At 43.7% G+C, this 23,575-nt stretch overlaps 1 protein-coding gene across 2 annotated transcripts in view; it reads left to right on the forward strand.

Moving 5' to 3' along the window:
• Positions 1-5,764: 5,764 nt before the first annotated feature.
• The window catches only part of LRP8 (LDL receptor related protein 8), a 195,075-nt gene continuing 177,264 nt past the window's right edge, over positions 5,765-23,575 (forward strand). For both annotated transcript variants that reach the window (XM_075155731.1, XM_075155732.1), the window contains exons 1-2: positions 5,765-5,834; positions 6,659-6,778. In XM_075155731.1, the coding sequence (XP_075011832.1) occupies positions 5,765-5,834; positions 6,659-6,778 (190 nt within the window). The remainder of the gene's footprint in view (positions 5,835-6,658; positions 6,779-23,575) is intronic.

Raw genomic sequence — 23,575 nt, forward strand, 5'->3', positions numbered from 1 at the left:
AGGATATGATCAGAAGACTTTGAGTGTGCTAAGGGGGTTAAATTGACCTTTTAGGCATGAAACAAGCAAAAGGAAAGTCCTAGTGGCTGTGAAAGATCCCTAGAATGTGGAAGGGGAAGATGGATCCAATAGACAAAGTAGTACAGAGCATGGATTTAAGTAAGAAATATGAAAAGCAAAACAGCAAACAGCTGACTTCTGGGATTGGAGTCCTCTGGAAGAAGTTGAAGTTGAAAGAGAATAAAATTAACCTAAGAAACAAAAGAGATTATAGAAGATATTGAACAAAGCATTTTAAAACAATAAAAGTTGCAAAAATAAGAGCATAGAAAAGGGAGATCAATGTATGGACACCATTTAGTCAGATACAAATAAAAATATGAATTGAAAAAAACCCTAAAGAATTCAAGTACTAACTTGCTTTCACACACGCAAAAGAGGATTTGTGCAAATGAAAAGTAGTATCACCTGTCATTAAAAGTGCCCTTACAAAGAGACAGACAGGGATGGCCACAATGATGTAACGGGGCTGGAGTGTAAAATGTTAATGGCCATAGGTGCTACAGCAACAGTGGTCAGATGCATAAAGTAGGGGAAATTCCTACAGCCACATGGACAAGAGTGGAAGTATTTAAGGAAGCTAACAGGGGAAAATTTTTAATTGAGAGCTCTTGGAAATCAGTCTAGGGAAAACTATGAAAAGAGAGGAAGTAGAAGAAACTTTTCTGTGCAGTTTAAAATGGCCAGATTTTGAAGAAATTAATCAAAAGCAAAAAACTAAAGTATCTTAACAGATAAAAACAGTAAGCAGAACATTTTAAAACAGAGTATTAAACAAGGTGCGAACAAAAGTAGGTTTGGTAATCCCAAAAGTAGGAAGGAAGCTTGTGAAAAGTATTAGTCATTCTGAGCACAGTAGGTAAAAACCAGGAGCTACGTAAGAGTCTTAGGGACAAGTCCTGATCAGAAGCGAACCTGTACTTACACTCCACTGGGCTTGTGGCTTGTTTTGTGCTTCACTTAGTAGAAAAATGCATTTTAGTTTTAAATGTAATATACAGTACTACCTATAGCTGAAAACTCACAGTAGTTTTGGCAAGGGAATTTTATTTTAAAATGTAAATAATATTGCAGGTACTGATATATCATTTGGCAGTTTAAGGGATGTGGCTGCTAGTGCATTGGTTCAACTAACTTTAATTAAAAGGTTTAATTTAAATATCTGTTTGCAAAACATATTACATTAGCATATCTAAAAGCCGTGAGGGGATTGAAGGAATTAGGTTTGTCTAGTTGAAAGACAAGCCTGAAAAAGTCAGCCTAATGGACAGGCGATATTTTCAAAGGTTATTATACAAATAGAGGAGGACAGGTTTTTAAATGTCCATTTGAAAGAAAAAAAAAGATTGTAGAAGGACATTGTCTGGGGCAAGTGAGGCAGAGGGTGTGTGTTAGTAAAAATAGCTTAAGAAACTTGGTCTCCACAGCTTGAAGAGTTTCAGCAGAGAGACTGGAGACTTCCCAGTGGAAGTATATGTACACTAATCCTGTTCTTTCTCTTCCCTGACAGTCTGTCTTTTTTTTTTCACATTTCCAAAGATACTATTGACAAAGAAAGTGAAGCACGTTCTCTTCTTCCATACTTGAGAGAGCTCTCTTTGGCTGGGGCTGTCTCTCTGACAGTGGTCACAAGGCAGGGGAGGTCCACGGCTTGTTGACATTCTTGATTGTGAGTGGCAGTAAATAAGCCAGGGTAAGTTTGATACGGCTCTAACTTGGCACCATCATGCCCAGGTTATCAGCGTTAAACTAGATGGAATCTGTTGCCCGTTTCTAAGTCAGTGTGGATGGTGTTGGTCACCTCATCTTGCACAGCTAGTCTGCGGCCTCTTCAGGTGCGATGTGGTGAACACTAAAATGCTCCTGTGTATTGTACATCAGGTGGAAGTACTTGTAGCATATTGCTCAGGATGGACTTTTGGTCTGAACCTGTGTAGCGTTCTTCTGCAAAACAAGGGAAAGTGTACGTACAGTGGACAAAAGCTGGAAACACTAGATGAACTTGCATTAAAATAAGTTTGGTGCATTGCTTTTTACATGCTTCTGAATGACTTTTCCAATGCAAATGAAATCTGTGGTTGGGAGGGTGTGTATATGCATGCCTCTGTGAGTGAACAACAAAAGAACCTGGTATACTAATAAAAGCCTGCAGAAAATCCAGTGTGCAGAATACCAGTTATTCATCATGACATCGAAGAGACTTCTCTGATGTATAAGCTGTAGCTATCATGAGATACCTATGGATCTAAGTGACCAGTTGTTGCAAAATGTATGGAAGAAAGATCTGGGTTCTGTGTTAAGGGGAAAAAAGTAATCTAGCTATAAAAATCAGTTTGTGAAACAGATCAAAGAAATGGTGTGGATGATGAAAGACACAGAGCTAGCTGATGGGAACTCCATCTGGATGGAGCTCTATAGAAATAGCATTTCACTGTTTTGATGTACCTCCTTGCTCTGTTCGTGGCAGGCTGATTTGTGCTAGTTTGTGTTGTTTAATGTGCACCGGTATGTGACCAGAAGTAGAGGCAAATTAGCAAATTATACGTACAGCAGGTTATTGAACTGTCCCTTCCTTCACAGCACTTTGACGTGGTCTGAGAGCCTCCTGCTCTCATCTTCGTGCCTGGGGCTGAGGCTGCCCTATTGCTGGTTGGTCTGCCTGAACTTTTAGGATGACTTTGAATGTTTAGTTAGTAGATAGGGGTAGAACATACCCGTCACTCAGATGGAGAGAAAAAAGAGTTGACACAGCAGCCTGAGCCTAATTCCTAATAAAAACTATACATAACAGCCAGCAGAGAAACAGTCTGCTACAGCAGGAGCCCTGTACTAGTTTGAGAAATGTTGAATAAAGCTGGGTCATCCTTATGCTACAGATCAACCAAAAATAAGGAACATGTAGTTCAACTCTGTGCTGGTCTTCTAAAAATCATTAGGATGGTACTGTGTTCCTAAGCTTACTTACGTTACTTTTGAGCTGAAGTATTTCCATGCATGGCAAGAGCATACATTCTGTGCTATACACCTGGAGCCAGTAAGGACCAAACAGGGGCAGAGCAACATGAAGCAGAGGTACTTCACAGAACATGTAGGGCTGGGGAACTCCTTGCTTCAGGGTGTGACCCCTGCTAAAGCTTTTACTTACAGTATGTTTGAAAAGGAACTGATATTCACGAAAAATTGTTCAGGACTATTTGAATACAAAGACACTACCACTGTCTCAGGAAATCCTCAAGCCACTAATGGCTGGAAGATAGGAAACTGTTCTGGGCAAGCATTGCTGTATGCTGGCTCTGGTGTTAGGTTCGCTCTCAGGCATCTGCTATCAGCTGCAGTGTGGGTCAGAATGAGCTAGAGAGACCCTTGGTCTCGCCTACTATGACCAGTCTTGAGATTAGGAGACAGACTGGTTTTTATGTGTGTCAAATCCATAAGCAAACTCAGCTGCCAACTAGCAAATGCAGTATATTAGAATGTGTTCTGTATATGATAGTTACTAAATGTTGCATATTAGCTGTTGGAAACTTACTGTTTGGCCAAATATGCCTGTGCTGTTGCTTTACAGATTTCCATAGAGTCTGGACAAAAGAAGTGTGAGTTCCTGTTCCAGTTTCTGACTCAAGAGGTGAGCTCCTGGAAAAGATGCACCTTGGGAGGTAAATTAACAGTCTTAATTAACTATTGGAGCATAATGGATAAAACTAGATTTAATTTCTCTTACATACCAAATGGTTTCCCTTGCCCAATTTACTTCCCTTTTAGCACCTCTAGTTTCCTGCTTGCCTCTGAAATTCCTTGGAGACATGTATGTCCACAAGATGGTACTAGGCTACAAGTAGCCCCCACAATGGCTGGTCAGTGAAGGCTGTTGAAATTGCTGTTGGTCAGGTATCATCAGAGCAATTTACCCAAAAAAAAGCTTATTAATGTTGTTTTCTGTGAGAGGCATTCAGGCCAAAATACTGTTTGGGTTTTTTTAATAAAACAAAATTCTGATAGGAATTGTAGCAAATCATTGCTGTGACTGATGCCCTGCACACTTGCACCTGTTTCATACTGGATAGCTTCATTATTGCCTTTGGAGCCACTTCCAATTTAAACTAATTTAGGAAAGAGAAGAATGAGGCCAGGAATTATAGTAGCTTTATGAATCTGTGTTTTGGCACATTTAAAAAAGAGAAATTTGACCTAATGTGTTATAAATACCTCATTTGCTTTAAGCAATTATTGTAATCTATCACATTGATCCAGCCAACACAAACATGCGCCACATTTTGCATGCTAAAAAATTGTTCAAAAAGGCTTGAACAAATTGTTAACACTCTATAAGCTGCTAGTGAAATAGCTCAATGATTAGCTCTTCTTCACATGATTCAAACACATTAGTGACACTACTGACTAATGACTTGCAAAATTTTTGTTAAAGGCACAGGTGCATTTTTAAATGGCAGACCAGTTCTGAAGTCAATGGCATTTCAGGGTTTGAAACTGAAGTTTCATTACATCGGTTTATGTAAAATTAGTGCTCGATTATTTTTTTTTAAATAACACTCCACATATAATCATGTTAATCCTGTTGTGATGTTAGATTCAAGTTACTCCTGAAAAATATCTTTTCATAATAAGATTACTGAAATGCTCTTAATCCTGACTGTATGAACAACGCTGCAGTGTTAATTAGACAGTGAACCGGCTTCTCATCAGCACTGTGCAAACGGAGTGATAAACACGGCCCCTGATAGCTTGTGAAACATTTCCTTTGTAGTTACTGATCAAACCGCATGTGCTTAAGCAGTAGCAAGGGCGAGCCGTTCCTGCGAACTATACTTCGTACTTGTTTCACTAATTTGAACGCAATGAAGTGGAGATGACCACATCAGTGTGGTCATAATGAAATCCCTCAGTGGGAGAGCTGTAGTAATGAGGAGAGCACACAATTTGTGACTCAAGGCCGTTTAAAAGAGTCCACGTGTTTAATTGACTTCCTAACATTAAGATCATGAAGGAGGCTGTCATTGTAACCGGGCGGGAGGCTCATGACCAGAGGGCCCGACCCTGTCCGCGTGGTTCAGAGCGGTGCAGGCCAGTCTCTCCCCGCGAGAGCTCCGGGCTATCGGAGCGGGGCCCGGGCCTGCCCCGCTCTCCCAGGGCCCTTTAGCTGCTGGCTGCCCAGCACCGCCGGCCCCTCTGCCAGGAGGTGCCGCCACCTCCCGCCGCCGTGGCGGGACTTCGCCCTCGCGAAGCGGCAGCAGGTGAGCCCGGCCGCCGCCAGCCCGGTCGCCGAGGCGGCGAAGGCCACCATCCTCCGCAGACGGGCCTGGAAACGCCTGCTCGAGCGCGCCGTGTGCCATCCGCGGGGTTTTCGGTGGCCGCCGCTGCACGGCCGCTCCGCAGCGCACCCGTTCGCACGGGCGTGCCGAGGGACCTGTCCCGCAGGTGCCCCTCCGGGTACGGCCCCTTCGGTGCCCGTCCCGGCGGCGGCGCCGGGCAGGCGGGGCGGGGGCCGCGCTCTCCGGGGGCAGCGGCAGGCGGCGGCCGGGGCCGTGCCGCGCGGCGGCGCGCGGGGCCCGCCCAGCGGGGCGCGTCACGGCGCGGCGGCGGCGCGCGGCGGGGCGGGGGCGGCGCCGGCCGCAGTCGGCACGGGGCAGCGAGCGGCGCGCCGGCTGCGCGCACCCCGCACACGGCCACGGAGGGAGCGAGCACCATGTGCCGGCCAGCGCTCGCCCGGCTGCTGCTCCTCCAGCTGCTGCTGCTGAAGCTGCACCTCGGCAAAGGTGGGTCCGGCGCGGCCCGGCGGCTCTCCCTGAGCGCCGGGGCGGCCGCGGCGTGCGGCAAGTGCGCGCCTCGCCTCGGCGCTCCCGGGGAGGGGGCGAGCGTCCTGCCTGCCCGGGCACCCAGGGGTGTGCGGCCGCGGGCACCCACTCGCCGCGGTGCCCCGCGCTCGGGCCGAGCGCGCTCGGGGGTTGCGACCTGCGGGGGCCGGGCACGCTCCTTATCGGGCGAATGCAACCAGACCGCTGGTGACAGGAGCTGCCACCTTTAATCCCTTTCTGAGGAGATTTGTGCCTCATCAAAGCAGCGCTGCAGCGTGTCTGCAAAGCAGATTTGCTCCGTCCCCTCCCGCCCTCAACTTCAGTTGGGTCAGTTCCCTTTTCCCGGGACGGCGCCGGTGCCTGTTACCGCCCGCGTCCCCGAGTGTCTGTGCGTTTTGCCCCGGTAACGGACGCGGGGTCGCAGCATCGGTGTGCTTTATAATTTTTCTTTGTCTTTCGCATTTCGGGTTTAACCATCTTCTATTCCCAGGCTCCTTTCCCCCCTGCCTTTAAAACAATGCGGGGAAGCACGCGAATGGTCCCTTTTATCCCCGCACAAAGCAGCTTCGGGATCGCCGCCGTCCTCCCGCGGAGACGCATCTCCCCCAATCCGCACCGAGCCCCTCTGCCCTGGCGAGCCCAGCCCCAGTCCCCACCCTCGGCCGGCGGCTCCCAGCCCCCTGCCCGGTTTGTGCGCAGCCGGGGCCGGGCGGGGAGGCGGCCCCGGGATGCCCCCGCCGGGGGAGCGCGTCCCGCTGACCCAGGCGCGGCCCCGTGTCTCGCAGGCGCCGTCAAGGAGTGCGAGGAGGACCAGTTCCAGTGCCGGAACGAGCGGTGCATCCCCGCCATCTGGAAATGCGACGAGGACGACGACTGCTCGGATAACAGCGACGAGGCGGATTGCCGTGAGTGTCCGTCCCCTGGCACGGTGGGGCGGGGAGCCGGGGATGGGGGCCCTCCCCGCGCCCAGCCTGGAAGGGCGCGCTTCCCAGCTGCGCTGCGCCTCTTTTTTATGAATGAATGAATGAAGTCGCGCCGTTCTCGGCTCTGGCGCCGATTGGCTGCCGGGAGCAGCAGATCCGTGACGCGGCGGCCGGGCCCGCCGCGGTCTACGCTGCGCGCCGTGGGGTAGCGGCTCCTCGCTGCCGGCCGCGGCCGGGCTGACTTGGCCAGGGACAAGCGGAGGGTGATGCGGCAACGCGAGTCCGGCGGCAGCGCTCACCTGGCAGCTCCCTGCCCTCTCTCTGCCCGCCATGAGGTACCGCCCTGGCCTCCAGCAACGTTTCTGCTCAGAGCGTCTAAAGGGAACGGCGCAGTTTGTGCCCTCAGGGGAGTTGGGAGAGATGTTTAACCCTGGGGGAGTCCGTGCTCAGGGCCAGTGACAGGTGCTCATGTGAAATGCTGCTTACTTTTAAGTGTCCTACAAGATGTGGGGTTGGTGTTGAGTTTTGTGTTTAAATATATGTTTGCAGTCATGGTGAGGAGGAGGGAGATAAACAAGTAGCACTGCTTGGCAGTGTCAGTAACACTGACTGATTCCCTAGTAGCGTAAGGGAAGAGAGAGCAAGGAGATCTATACTTTCAGTTCTGAGAAGATGACAGTCTTCTGCAGTGTGGCCCTGGTGCACGTCAGTGGCACCCAGTAAACTTTGGGTAGTTTGTAGGGCTGTGCTGTTATTACCTCTCTGTTATTTTGCTTACAGCTTCTAGGAGAATTTTTCTCAAGTATGGATTGTAAGAAGCATCTGTAAAAGAAGTATCTTTGGATACTTTGGAGTAAATTTGGAGTTTAAGTTGCAAATATTGTAGCAAGTACCACGTCTCTTGAGGATAATAGACGTTGAATGTGCATCAGGTTAGAATTCACTGAATGAACTCTTGAAAGTTCATAGACCTGGGGGATGTGTCAAGAAAAGAAGAGTCACTGGTTATGCGTTTTTCAGTATGCAACTGTCCTGTTAACAGCTTCACCAATAAATCTGTGTCAGGTGATACTCAGAGTGAAGTCTAAGTAGATTAGTTTAAGGAGAGCAGGGATTCCCAAACTCTTCTTCATGGGAAACATCTTGATGTTATAACATAGAACATAACACTTATTTCTGGTGCTGCTGTATTCAGAGGATTTGACAGGCTTTATATACGCCTAAATTTATTATCTGGGGAGTTAGCAGCATTACTTAATTCGGGTATAGAAATGGTTTATGCAGTAACTATATTGGCATTAGGTAGAGGCAACTTAGATTTGGAATGTTTCAAATTACAAAAGGCTCAGGGAAGTCATGGCTGACTGAGAACTAGCTTGGACTTGTGTGTAGTCATAACTGGGCAAGTTTTCTCAGAAGCGTGTGAGTTTCCAGAGAGAGACACTAATCTGTGGAAGCGCTGGCAATCTCTGGGCAGGCTGATAATGGTATTCTTGAAGCCTTCTATTTAAAAGTCCCTCTGCGCGCTGTTCTACAAAGGCTCGGTGAGCTGCAGGTGACCTATGGGCTGTGCTTTGGGAACTGCTGTTTCAGAGGTTGGGGTTGTGGCTGGAGTAGCATCTTGAGGAACAGATGCTGCACCCCGCACTCCCCATTGAAGAGTAGGTTTGTGGCCTGAGCTCCTTGCCTAGCACGAGTGAGTGGGTCGGTATCTGTGCTGCTTTTTTATTTTTCCCTTTTTCTTGTGATCTGCCCTCTAAGCATTGTGTCAGAAAAGAGAGTGTAAAACAACATCCTGTTGAATATCAGCTCAGTGTGAATTGTGCTGTGTTAGAATGGTTAAATGGGTAATTGCATCTGATTTAATTTTATTTCAGAGGGTTGTTACAGTTGTTGGGGTTGGGGATGGTAAAAATATGATGGCGAGATTGTGGTAGAATGGTGACTTCTAAGATGTTGGGGAAAAAGAATTTTTGGATGTGGAGACATCAGGAAGAGTTCTTTGCTTTAATCTGAACTTGGCATTTATTATTGATTGAGGAGAATACTGCAGAAATTATTCATGGACTGTTTATTTAGTTCATATATGTATATTGACTTTGCAGTTGCTTCTCCAAGCGGTCTGAAAGACATTTAATTGCATTTTTCACTCACATTTTTGTCGCTTACATTGTTCTGAACACTGTTTTCTTTTAAAAATGCATACCCCTTTTCAGCATATGTAATGTTTAGCGTTATACTTACTGGGTGAAAGTATATGTTCCATGTGGTTTTGCTTCTAGATACCACCTCTCTTATCACTGTTGTAATAAACAGGTATTTATTTAAAAACTATTTTATGAACATATGCAATGGAAAAAACTGCTCTGGAAAACTCAGCATGCCGGAGTGGTGATGGAGAGGGAGAAGAATATGCAGGTAGCCTGCTGGTAATGAGTACTGATAGGGACCCTGATAACCCTGTAATTACTTGCTGATGCTTTTTTCCAGAGTTGATAACATACTTGTAATCGTTCATTGCTGCTTGTATATATCCTCCCTTGTTGAAGAGACAGGATGGTCTTTATTTGTATTAAAAATTGGTTTATGAAACAAGCTTGTCCTTGTGGTAGACGGTCTATATACACTGGAAGATTTTGTAACCAAGAGTAACTTAAATAGTTCTGGAAGGAGATAATTTTTCTGGCAGTACTCCGTGTGCTTCCTACTAGAAGCCATCTTTGTGTAAGACTGACATTGTTGGTTTTTTGGGGATTTTTTTTGTTTGTTTCTTCCCCCCTCCTCCAGAGCTTTGCTGGTATAATGTTGGCTTTTTTAAAGGAGTTTTAGACTCTAAGGAGAATGTCTCAGTAATCATCTTGTATCGTCTCCTTGGAATTTGCTTTCCGTTCAGTAATTCTTTTCTGTTGTCGTTGGTAGTTCAAGTTATCTGCCATAGGATTGATGTGTGAGTTAATATGGCAAACATAGGAACTGAAACATGAAAAAGTAGTGAGCTCAGCTCTTGCACAAATCAGATTACTCAGTACTGGTTTGTAAGGTGTATTAAGTTTATCCTAGGTTGCTCAATAACCTTCTTATATATCATAGGGCCAAATTCTTTCTTGGTATGTGGCAGTTGACTTTCGAGGTTTTACTGGTGGGAAATGAATGACATGAAAGAAATCCAGTTTGGTTTTCTTCTTTAAGAAAAAAAGGAAAAAAAGCTTTAACACATTTTCTTAACTTTAACTGATGTTGCTGATGAAGGCAGAATTTATGAGCTCTCTGGCCACATGGTTCACTTGTGATAGCAGGCAGTTGAGACTAGGTGCATGTTCGAGAAATGGGATTTGTTGCTCACACTATTTGGATTATCATGCATTGGTTGTTTTTGTAAGATACCCTCTGTGATACAGACTAGACTATGTATATCACTTTGGTTCAATTTAAATTATCTTTACAATTTTAGCATACTCCAAGAAGCATCTTTGGAGTTGAAACTTCGTGCCTCTTTGGTCTTCCCCATTTGAGCAAGTATCAGTTCTGCATATGGTGCATATTTCATATCACATATTTCAATGTTATCAAGTCCTTTTAGTAATGTTGATGATGTAAAACAGTCAAAGGGCTACCAGAAAAAATAGATGACTCTTGCAGTACAAAGACAAAGTGCTGAGGATTTAGGGAAGAGCAGGAAAATAGGGATTGCAGAAAGTGCCTCGCTTGTTGGGGAAGGGTAAAAAAAGAACCAAATAGGTGTAGGTAGCAAGTAAGTACGAATATAGTGACTGCCTTACAAGAATTAAAAGGAAGCAAGTCCTGGTAGCAAGAAAACTGTAGCAAGGGAGGCTGCCAGGAAGAAAGGAGACGGTGCTCATTTGTCTGGAGGCATGTGGCTTGTGAAGCGTTAACAAGAGAGAAAGAGATACTAATTTGTGTGCATGGTGGAAATATATAAAGCTGTATACAGATTGCTTAAATATGAAGATGCCTTTTTCCTGTCATGTCTTCAGAAAGTTACAGCATTTTATGGGGAAGAAAAGAAAAAGGGAGTAGAGAAGTTCCTTAAAATGTTCCTGTGTATCTACTAAAAAGAAACGAAACTCCCAAGAGAAAAACAGTGAAAGTTATGGTGTTTGGACTGCTGGGGAAATCAAGTCTTAAGCTCTGGAATTAGAAATCTTGGGTAGCTATTACAGAGTTTAAATCTATATAAGACTATTGACTCTGCTTTATATGAAATTTATTTGCTTGAGCTCAATCCAGTCTGTGTAGGCCTGACAAGACAAAAACCCAGTTGCAATTTACAGCTTGCACTGTCATGATCTGCACTATATGTGATCCACACAATGAAGACAGGGCTCCAGGGCAGTTCTGAACATGACTTTTTAGATGCATTTTACTCCTTCCCTGTACAAGCAAGTGATGCTTTTTCCTCTCAGGAAACTCTGGAAAGTCAAGACTGAATTTTATAACCTATTTCAGAGAATGTTTACAGAAACACAGTCATCGAGACTTTTCCATAATGGTATAGCAGCAACATTATAAAACACCAAAGCTATTTTTGTAGTGGGAAAAATGTCCATTTTCTGAGGCACAATGTTTTGGCAAAGGATCGCTCCTTGCTGAGATACTCAGAATGTGGGATACTGGGTTTTGTTCTATATCTCCCTCAGGATAGGTGGACATTGCAGGGCCAGGTCAGCCTCGGGGCCCGCAAGCTGCGTGCCCAGGGTGCCTGCTGCTGTGTGACACGTCGCCCAGAATGGAAAATCCTAGAGAGCTGCTTTGATGGGGGAGTGGCTCTTGGAGACTTTTTGCCCAGTTTTGCAAGTTACTTCTTGCTTGCCACTGCAGCCAGCAGAAAACAAGGAAGAACTTGCAAATTACAGCCAGACACAATGTATTTGACGCAAAATAAGAGCTCTTAGTTTGATGGTTGTGTTTGATAGGATTTTATTTTTCTGCTGGAAGTAGGGTTCACGTTATCTGAACCCAAAATTCAGAGTGGGTAAAAGGGACTGGAAGACCTCTGCTTAAATGTTTCACTGTTGATTAATCCTGAAACATGGCAAAGAGTATAGTTGCAAAAAGCAAGCAGTAGCTTAACCAGTTTCCTAAAATGAAACACGAGTTGCAAGGCCACTTAAGCTTTGTAATACCTGCCTGCAGGGAGACACAGTCAAATGCAGAATTACTATTTCTCTTTTAAAGCTCCATTTTCCATCTTTGTCTTGGGATCCTTTCTGTGGTGTTACTTTCTGGTGAGTACTCTTCATAGGGATATTTTATACTGGACAGCATTGAGCCTGCCTCAGGTATGAGATGCAGTCTGAAGGGAGTTACTGTTTCAAAGACTGTTCCTACGTGGGAATTCAGGGTAAAAACGTGGCTTCAGCAAACTTCCCCCTACTTCAGCCCTTGCCCTGCGTTGAGGCCACAGTGTGTGACTGTATAGCTGAGACACACTTCCCTTGCTATTGGGAGGAGGAAAGCCTCCTGTTCTCCTGCTGGCTTTGTGCACAGAGAATCTGCAGAGAGTTTGACTCCTGCTCCCTATGCGAAAGCCCAGGGGGCAGCCTGATATTCTCCTTGCTTTTCAGTTCAAATTTCACTAGAGCTGGAATTTGGGAATAAAAATATATCAAAAGCCTATTTGAGAACTAAAATCTGGATCCTCTGAAGAGTTAAATATGGCCTGAGAGGCTTTGAAACGCAGAGCGTAATGGTGTGCCATGCTTGCAGGTTTTGGGACATGACAAAATGAGACAGCAGGCAGTCCTAATTGCCACATATATTCTATAACGTTTTTGTCCTGTCTATAACTTTTGTAATCCATTTTTTTTCATGTTCAATGTTAAGACGGTACTCTCTGTGCTGAGTGATAGCTGCATGTTACTCTGGAGATGCCTGTGTGTCTTCGATATGTGCACATCACTATGTGGAGAGTTTTAAGTTTCCTTGACATATGCATGGTCATATGCTCTTGATTATGTCAGTGATAGTTTAACTGAGTTGCGTGGCCAGCTTGCATGCTCATCTCAAAACTGGAAGCACTGGGAAGAGGGTGCAGAGAGGCAGGGCTCATTTGCTTGCCTGTGTGTCTGTTGTCTGCCTGTCTTTGGTCTGTACTGTGTCCATGTGCAAGCTAGGCTCAAAACCAGTTTCCTGATCTCTTGTGTTCCACAGTGAATATTGTTATTCACTTATCTTCCTTTTTTCATTATATTCTCATTGTCTGTTCTGAGAAAACTAACTTGCATATTTTTGGGGTTTGGGTGTCTTCCCTGTGCTGCATCCTTCATGTAGAAAATCAAGCATTAAATACATGTGGGGAACATGCCCTTCTCCATTTCCTGGCACATTCACTTGGGGAGTTTTATTATCTCTAGGTACAAACTGCTTTCCAGGAGGCGGTGTTTTTCTGTCACTCCTGCTCACAGTCTGGGAAAGAAAGAGAGAAAACTGGCATAGGACCACTGAAAAGACAGAAGAGGGAACTCGGATGCATGGGATTGCCACTGGGGGCATTATGGCTACAGAGGGAAGAGAACTTGATTTTACGGAGTGCTGCTATGCTACAGCAAGAAAGCACATGGGTTGCTCTAGATACAGTTACAGGAACAAGCTGTGATCTGAAAAGCTTTCCTGAGGTCAAGGAGAGTGGGAAGATTGAAAATAATGATTAAGTTCAAGAATGAAATTATGAAAGTGCAGTCAAAACCAACAATGACTTGGTTTGTTTATCAGAGAGCTCAGAGCACTCATTTCAGAGGATATAAACATATTCTACAGTTTGAGCCAAGGTAGGCAAGCTTCATCTAGAGTATTTTAATGTATAAAAAGGTAGAACAAAAGTCAATGTAGACCAGTTCTCTTTTGTCTGCAGTGTTATAAACCCAGGATTAGCACAGGTTTGACAGGTGATTTCTTATTGGTGATAGAGTGGAAGATACTTAGGATAATTTAATATTAATCAGATAATGGCACCAGCTCTTTTAATTCACTGACAAATTTACCGTGTCTTTGGCGTACCTCAGAGACTGTGATGTTGTATTAGAGATGCGTTTGTGGTAGACTTGATTAGGTGTGAAGTTCTCCTGGTCCTTGTACTGTCGCTTCTCTGATGGCCTTCTCCTCTCTACAACTTTCCTATTTACCTGCGGCTTTTCCCTGGTAATTTCAAAGATGTTCCCAAAGCATGTTTCTGCTCAGCTCTGCTTTTCTGTGTCATTACATGCCTTACAAAATGCTGTAAGATGTCAATTTTTCTTTCTTTGCTTTTCCCAGAAAATATCAGTAAGCTGAATTTGAGTGATGGGGATGAAGATTTGTGTTGCTGCTTGTTTTCTTATGCAGTGGCTTGTCCTTGGTAGAAAAACAAACTGTCTGCTCCAGTGTGCTCTGCTTCCAGTGCAGACAGCTGGTTCTAGCCAAAGGGAAGCCTACACTGTTTTACGGTGCATATGCGGGAAGTGTTGAAAATGCCGAGTGTAGTTTTTCTAACTCTCTTTTTCCTGTTAAAATTATTAATATTTAGATAGCCACAAGGGAAGGGAAGGAGGTAAAAGGCCCTGTGATAAAATTAATGCAGATTTTCTGCTCTGTGAAAAATTCTGGCTGAAATACAAGAGATAACAAACTGACTAGACTTTAAAAGTTATAATAATGCTGTAAGCTAGTTGAAAAATAAAACGAAACCCATCCAAACTGAAATATTTTCAAAAGCCAGATTTTAACCTAATAGAAGCCAGAAGATTTTTAAAGTGGGGATGTGAGCTCCATCTCTGATGGTCTCTCAGGGTGAGATATGCTCTGTGTCTTGCCCTAATAATGATGCCCTAGTAGACTGTGGTTCTGTTCCTGGCAAGGACCATGACTTTTTCCCCAGAGCTGAGGCTGATCTGGCAGCCCTATGCCTTGCTGCTCATGAAGAGGTGAATAAATGGTGTTACAGCTCTTCTGCAGGTGGGAGCTGGCCCTGAGTGACTCATGGTTGTACCAAGTAGTCAGCAGCAAGAGCCAAGAACAGGAATGAGGTGTCCTACCTACCAGTCCCATGCTCCATATGCGCAACCATATTGCTTACTGCAGAGGTACCTGTTGGATTAGTGGAAGTGTCTCAATTTTTCCTCCAGGTTTCCTGGCTTTTTTCAGTATAAGCTAAGGCCTGGCAGTCAGTTTAACCTTACAGTTAATGCCAAGAGCGAATGTTAGAAACTAGGAGAGAGCAGGATTTATAGTTGGCTTAAAGTAAGGCTAGTAGCCTTTGGGCTGCAGCCATATAAAATGAACTTTATTGCCAATTTTTTTTCTTAGATGTTCTGTTTCTGATACATCAATATTATTTTTGCATTATTAATATTTATTAAATGCTTGAGAGCATGTGTGGCACTGTACCAGGACCAGAGCAGTCAGGGACTTGGTTTCCATGGCAGCAGGAGCACAGTCCTGTACTTGCAGAACCAGAAAGGCTCTTTTTGGCAACTGCTTTCTGTGCTGTGATTACTTTTTCTTTTTAAAGATAGATACATAATTTAAAATCTAATTCATTAGTGCTGCAGAATCTTGTCCATCCTGGGTGAGAATTTTGCCTGCTGTAAGTTTCTTTATCTTTTCTGGAGTTCTAGCTTGGTTTCTGTAGCTTCTGTGGGTGTGATTTCTTTTACTTGCAAAACACTGAAAGAGGGGAAGAAGAGTGTGTTTAAAATCCATTGAAATAGATGGAAGTTTCCTCTTGATTTTGGTTAAATTTGAAATGTTATGTCGTTGTAGACTTCTCTCCCTTTCCAAGTAGCCTATAGCATAGTTTTATCAATTTAAAAAAATAATTGTTGAAGAAACCAGTGTGTACAACTGACAGTAAACTCTTAACTGTACTTTTTTCCTCATTTAGATAACTGCTCCGATTCTGGGTTTTAACTTTGTTTTGTATTTTAACTGGCCTTGTTTCATACTTTTTTCATGCTTTCTTCCTTGAGACGTAATGTTAGTATGATGTACATTGAGGTGACATTTTGCTTCATTTCAAAGGGTGAATTAAAATTTTCTTTTGATCCCAAGTCTTTGTTCAGCCATGCATTACCTGGTACAGGTTTTCTGTCCATCTTTGCTTTCCACGTATAAAGTTAATGCGATTAATTTCTTTGGTGGCTTTTCAGGCTTTTTCTGTTTTTGTTGAACTAGATAAGTAAGGTTGTAGGTATCTTTCCAGATGTGTTGCATGGGTCTCCTACAATACCAGCTGCTTGGCTTGCTGATTTAGCAGTGATTGTGTATCAGTAAATCTTGCTGTGTTTGCTGGACCTATTCCGTCCAGATATGATGCTACTCTGTGTGGTCCAGGGAGTAGTTAAGAGCGTAAAAATCAGCAATAGCAGGAGTAGTGAATATACTTGCACTGAGAATAAGAATTTCAGATGTGAAGTTACAACTGTTTCTGTAGACTTCTCATCCTGAATCACAATTGCATCTATGCAGCTACTTACAAACAGAGAGAAATGCCCCAGTTTCTCTGATAACAAATGTCAGTGTTGACTGATACAGGCCAAGAAATACACCTCCTGTCTCTGTAACTGAGTGGTTCTATTCTTGTTAGTGTAGTTGTGTTATGCTGATTACACATTTGTCATCCAGTGGCTGGTTAGCAGTTTAGCTTTCTATAAATCTTCACCATACAAGTGGACTAAATATTATTTTACAGATGTGAAAACTGATGCTTAGAGAAGTTATCCTTTGCCCAAGGCTGTAGAGTGATTCAGCAACTCATTGTGAACATTAGTGACTCATGAAGAATGTTCCCAATTTCTTGTTTTCTGGTCCATTATCACATTGTTTTAACACAGATAATCGTGTTCCTTGGATTAAATGACTGCTCAAGGGCACCGCCTTAGCTGTGCCTTTGTCATACACAGTTTGTAAAATATTCAGAAAAATCCCAGTCTTGAGATAACTCACTGTTTCAAAATTTTAGTGTTGGATCAAGTGCAAGAAATACTTCAAATGGATCACTTCTTGTATTTAGTGTCAAAGACACTCAAAATACAGGCGTTTGAGAGGGAACATGGTATTTGTTTTGCTTTTCAAAATGGACTTCTTTCTTTTTGTACATTCTAACATATCCTAAAGAATAATAGAGCGCAGCCTGTATATGGGTCAAAAGACCCATAGCAAAAGAGCAAAAAGTCATCGCTGCAGCCACCTCTTCAGCTGGCCAAAAGTCCCGTTTTTTAGACTGCACACGACAGATTTTTTCCTTGCTAAAGAGGCTCTTTCCATTTCATGTGGGGATGCTGCCTCTCCAGACCTCCTTTACCTCCATGCCTACACTTTGCTGTTATCTGAGCTCTAACTGTTGAAGTAATTTATCACTAGTGCACCCTTGCCTCGATAAATTATTTGTAACATATCCTTGACTGGCAAGAACCAAGATGACTAGGGAAGTTTAATTTGTTATTATATATTTTATTGCTGCCTCTCTTTTCTTTCTTCCTTTCGTGTGTAAAACAATAAAGATACAATTTAGATTGCACAACTCTTAAGTTTGCACAACAATATTCATTTTTGCTAGCTTGATAAGTAGGGCTGCATCCTTACCTTGGTGGCAATAACAGGTAGCATTTAAATTAGGTGGGTGATCCCATTGGGCTTGTTATACAATTAGAAGGGGTAACCTATATGGGCACAATTCTTTGGTGGATGATAAATAATGAGTTTCAAAGGGAAGCTCTGGAACAATTTCTTCCAGGATCACATTGGTGTATTGAAATTGCATGCTTTACTTCAAGGAATTGCTCTTTGCTGGATGATTTCTATTCCCCTTTACACAAGAGCTCTTTAACACAGAATTTTGCCCCATTTTTTATAAAATAATGTGTTATGTATGTTTGCCCAAGGTGCCAGTGCATGTTGATCCCTGAAGTTAAATAAGGATTAAGGAGCTGCGTTGACAGGTGCTGAAAAGAATCGCATCTGTCCAGTTCTTGACTGGAGGGACTCTGATCGTGGCATGGCACTTCAAAGAGTGTGAGTGCAGAGCAGGGGAGAAATCCTGGGGCCTGCGGTATGAATCCAGGCACCCTCTTCTAGAGGGAAATGATAAATAATGTAGTTAATTTTTCTTCATGGTTGTGGATGAGCATGTGCCTGAGCAATGTGGAGCCTTTCCCAGGCTTGCACGCAGCATCTCATGGCCTTACGAGAATCCTTTTCCTTCAAGTCCTTCCGCATGAGTTTAGCCATTAATTCTCATGGCGCTGTTTCGCAGAGTGCCTGTCTTCAACAGCAATGCACAAAGCCTTTATTAACACCTTCTCTCACTCAGGCATTGAAGGAGACTCTGCAAAGCTTGGCTGAGAGCAGTAGGCATTTCTTCACATTTGATTACGCACACAATCACGTGAATGCTGCCAGCCTTATTTTGTGCAAATACTTGTAGAAAAGATTAATAGCTCCTGCACAAATGCTGTACTTCAGCTGGCTAGAAGCTGCTAAGTTCACCCTGCCCAGATCTAGTTAGTTCATTTAGTATTTTTAAACTTTGAGACTGAAATCTGGGTTGAAGCTGCTAGGGTGACAGTGCTGGAGAGACGGGAGCTGACATGGAGCTTCACACCTGCCTACTGTTGACTCCAATTCAGTTCAGGGCAGTTGTGCACCAAATTGTTGGGCATACTGTGAAGTGTATTGGCAAACAATAACCCAGAAAATGTGTGTTCACAGAACAAAAGCCATCACCTGTCACTGAGCAGTTTTGATCATTCAACTTTCAAGGCCAGGACTGAGATATTCAGCACCATGGGAAATGTTGCATTCCTGCAGCAAGAGTCAGCTTTGTGCTGGGATTTACAGGGTCCCCGGCTTACAGGGCTGTTGCCCTGATAGCTTCATCTCTGCCTGCTCAGCACACTGTAGGAGTGTTTGAAGAAAACATGAAACCAAAATATCCTTTTAGGAGACTGTTTTCTTTCTTTCCTTCTCCATGCAAGCTGGATAGCTGTGAGTGGGTTGTCCATAATAGTAACGGTTGAGCAGTGATCTTTGTTACTAACAGGTTCCTTTTCTGTACCATGTTGTGCAGGCTTCATTATCATATCACAGGGTTAATTTTAGAGTGCAAAAAAGATGCTTCTCTGGCAGTGAAAACCACAGAGGGGGAGGAAGGCAGCCAAGTACAGGACCTAATTTGCCCCCTTTCCCAGAAGAATTTTTTTTTCTTTCTGTGGAGGAGTGTGAGTTTGAATGTGGCATTAGGAACATATTCAATGATTGGGTTAGGGCAGAATCTTGCTGTATCATTTTTGAATAGGGTTTTCTCCCTGCTACTTGTTTTTACTGAAGTCTTGTGGGATTAGGTTTCTTGAGGGAAAGAACAAGCCTGATGAGACCTAGAACAACAAACCGGAATTCCCTAAAGCTTTTCTTTAAAAATTATGGCCATTTTGTGTGACTGTGGTACACCTGAAACTGTTGTCATCTCTCCTTGAGCTGGTTGGGGGTGAATTTCCTGTAGACAAAGCTTTTTGGTGCATCAGCTTGACCTTTAACATAGAAAAAGGGCATGTGTAAATGTCATTTTTCTACAGTAATCAGTTGGGATTATCTGTAACTGTGTTGGGTTTTTTCTCTGCTTTTATAATAGCAGAGATTTTTACAGCAGTTTGACATAGAAGAATGATGCAGGTTTCACTGTCTTACATTGGATAAATTCTCATCAGTAGATGGGAAGGAGAAGATTCATACCTGTTAGCACTGTGTGTGTTTGTGTGTTGGAGAGAGAATTATATTTCTCATCGGATATGAATTGGAAGATCGAGGGTTTTGTTTCATTCTGAAGTGTTAGAAATCAAAATAGTAAATGATGAGTATCTCGGGATTTGGGGAAAATATTTGCTGTGTATTCTACTCTAATTAATTGTGCCGTTTGGTGAGGTTTCCTTATTACTTTAATCTATGGACAACACCATTCCCTGATGTTGAAATTTGAAGAAAGAAAACATTTTATCTGTGTGATGGCTCAGCCTGATCTTGCTGCTGCAAGAGTCTCTGAGGAAACGCTGATCTGTTATTTCAGATTGCTGACTATCAACTTGGCCCTGTAGCTTCATAGCACAGGCCTGACCTTCTCCCTGCTGGCATAGCTCTGTTGAGATTGACGTCTCTTAGCTGGAAAAACTGCTGCTGTGGGCCTGGAAGGGCTGAAAGGAGACTGGTTTGTGTGGTCCGAGAGGTTCTGCTGAGAGAAGAGCCCTGGTTGGCCTCGCTGCGCCTGCGGGGCTGTACCCACCTAGCCGTACTGGCAGGGGCTCCTCCAGTGTATGCAGGGCCACTGTCTCCCGTCCAGGCAGAGTTTCACCTCAGGTATGTTTTATCTCCTGAGGTGAGCCTTGTGAAATAACGGTGAGGGGAGCAATGTTGTCAGGGGAATATGCTGGATAAAACACCACATTTTAAAGTGTTGTTTCAAGGGATCTTTTGTCCTCCACAGTTACAGTCAGTCACAGCTGACAATGAGGAACCTTTCCAAACTCAAAAATCAATGGTTTCAATCCTGTTTTGTTCACAAAAACGTTTTCTGCAGCAGTTTTCAGTAGGGTATTACCCTGTTTTCTTTTTCTATCTCCAGAAGTTCATGGAACATCATCGTGGACCTACAAAAAATCAAGGTCCAATCCTGGTCCGTGATGCATGCTTTATAGTGGTACAGATTGAAGTGGTTTCTGCAGTACTGCAGGCAGGAATAATGGCGTGCAGGAAGAACAGCAGGCTTGCTGGGGAGATACCATGTTTGATGACTACTCCTTGATCACAGTCAAGTTGTCAGATCCCACCTAGTTACGTGCAGAGTAGATTTGACGAGGGGGGCAGCAATTTCTCGGCCTGGAGCACAGTTTCGTTCCAAGTGAGGATTAATCCCTCTATAACTCTGTCTTGGAAAAGAAAGTACAGTTTCATTCCATTCCTGATCTCATGCATCCCCCAGCTACATTGTTGTGTGAGGACTTGTGTAGGCAAGCCATGAAAATAGAAACCATCCGTATTTTATTGACTATTCATTCAGTCTGTATCCAGTACTTCTTTTGCCTGTGTTCTCCAGTGTTCTGCTGGAGGGAAGATCAATCACAGGCATATTTTAGTTTGTGATATCCCTAGTTGAAGAATGATCTTGCTTTCAATTTGGAGATTGTAAAATTGTCCCCTCACCTGCTGGTAGGCTGCTTAGTCTACATTAACAGCTCTGCTCTTTTGTGGAAGGGGCCAAGCTCACTCCAGCAGATGGTGTGTTACTCCTACAGCTAAAGCAGGTTCTTTGTGTGCTAAACTTCAGGTCTCTCTGCTTTTTGGAGCAGAAAGACCCAGAGTTCTCAGTGTGGTGTAGGTCTGAACTTTAACACAGGAAGGCTAAAAGAGCAAGAAGTCACAAGGGTTGACATAATATTTAAATTGTATTGAGAGCCTGCTTATGGCAGTAAAATCCTCACAGTCACTTTGACTTGCCATGGGCTCTGGTTTTCACCCTGCCCCACACAATGAACATCGCAGCAGCTAAGGTTTCTCCAGGCTTGGCCTGCAGTTTGCAGCCTTATCTGTCCCAGCAGGGTCAGATCTGAGGGAGATGAGCAGCATTTCTCAGTTCCACAAAGTGGTGTGCAGGCTATGCTCCTACCACCGCTTGCGTTGAGTATCCCCAGTTGAAGCTCCTTGTCCTGCCTGACAGTCTTGTATCCTGGCCTGAATATGGCAATATTATTGCTTTAATCCACTTGCTTATGAAAAAACTTTAAGTTCCTGTTCTGTTTTAGATATTGTGCAATATATTCAATTGACAAAACAAAACAAAACAAAAAAAAAAGCTGAAACATTTGGAGAGGCGGTTTCTCCTGCTAAGCGGCAGGCTATTAGATTGCACAGCAGAACTCTGTGAACTCTGGTGAGTTTAAAGCGAGTTTATTGTTGCTGTGTGAGTATTTAGTGAGTCACTGTAAACCTCTCTCATTCTGTTACGTCAGTATTGTAACTTAGATCCTGCTTTTTCAGTACTCATTCCTCAGCTAATATGAATAGGATTTTCTTGTAATATATAGATACTAAACCACTTCCAGAGTATTAGGTTTTTAGTTCGACTGCAGAAAATGGCCAGGAGGAATTGCCAAATGTGAGTAGGCACTCTACATTTCTATCCCTGGTGTGCACTTGTTTGTTTATAAGTGTATGAACTTGATGGAGATTTGTTTTGATGAGCTTTTGCCAGGTTGGACTTTTGTTCAAACAGCATTATGTCTGAATAAGTGAGTCAAATAAACTGCCTTTGCGTTTTCCAGCATGCTGTCTCTCCTACAGATGAAGAGCAGGTAACTGCGGTTCAGTCCTGCCAAATCTATTGTATTACAAAGTTTTTGTAGGAAGGTGACTATACAGTAAAATTGTACTGCTCTTGCGAGGATCCTTGCTCACAAAGGCTTCATGCAGCCCCTCTAGGGACAGCGTTCAGGGGCTGTGTTCTGGGGAAACATGCAGGTGAGAGCCAGGCCTGCTGAAGGGTGATTTGGGTGCTTTGGACAGTTATATCTGTAGTTCTCCACTGGAGAGGTGCCTCCCTGTGCAGAGAGCTTGTAGTGTAAGCTTGCCTGATTGGGCTCAGACACTGGAAGACAAGGGAAACCAGTAGAGAAATAAAATGTCACCAGGGCTGAGAGTGAAACCTCTGTGCGAGGTCTGGTGAGCCAGCCAGAAACTCAGCCATGCCTGAACTTTGTGGTTTTAATAAATGGAGCTTGTGTGATGCCTGTTGAGAAAATATGCCCAATGTGGAGAACCCATAAAGGGCAGAAAGAGGATGTGATGGGAAAGGCAGGCTGAAAGCTTGACAAAACATGTCCCTGTTTCAACAGGCTCTGTGGCAGGCTCTCCCTTCCTCACCCAAAAAAACTGTGTAAACTTAACCTCAAATGTCATCAGAGAAAGTCCTCATCTGGAAATGAAGAGCTGTTTGTGCTCAGGCCTTTTCGTTCCTTAGCCTCAGACTGCTGACAATAATTGTGATGGTGTGTTCTGCATCACATAGACCTCAGCAGTTCTTTGGGAGTGGATAACTCCCTTCCAGCATCAGATGATGCTAGTTTGATCCCAGCTGTCATGCTGTAAAGGTGAGTGGCTTTCCCCATGTCATGACCAAGTCTGATGGGGTGACAGCACAGTTACTGAGACTTGCCAAGCAGCAGATACACAACAGGAAAGCAGGAGACCTTTGCATTGATTTATTGTTGCTATTTCCTGTGGAACTGGCTTTGCATACAGAAAACTATTACTGTCAATGTGGAGAACTGGAAGGGTGCAACTGCATGTCATAAGGTGTTTTTTGGCTGCAATAAGTAGCAATAGGAAAATAAAAACGCCTACCTTACCTATTTGACTATTAGGGGGGCAGATAGGCCACAAAAGTAATATTTAGGTTATTCAGTAAATGCCCTATTTTTTAAAATGAAAACAAGAAGTCTCATTATAGCCATCAAGAAATGCAGGGTACTTAGCTCTCTTAAAATGTGGGCTATTTATTCAGGCAGGGGCAGGGACTTGATATAAAATACCGTTTTATTTTATATTGGTGCCTTTCTAAGTTTGCATTGACAAGCCCCTTCAGCTCTCATTTTCCCAGTTTACCTACTTGCGAGATGGGGAAGTGGTTTGTCTTTATTTTTGTAAAATAGTGCAGTCAATATATGGTCAAAAGAATGGAATAGGAGCTTGGTATTGCAATTTAGTTAAATGTGTGTGCTTGCAAACAAAATCAGCAAATTG

This window comes from Calonectris borealis, chromosome 8 (genome assembly GCF_964195595.1).
Source record: "Calonectris borealis chromosome 8, bCalBor7.hap1.2, whole genome shotgun sequence".
In the NCBI taxonomy this organism is placed as follows: Eukaryota; Metazoa; Chordata; class Aves; order Procellariiformes; family Procellariidae; genus Calonectris; species Calonectris borealis.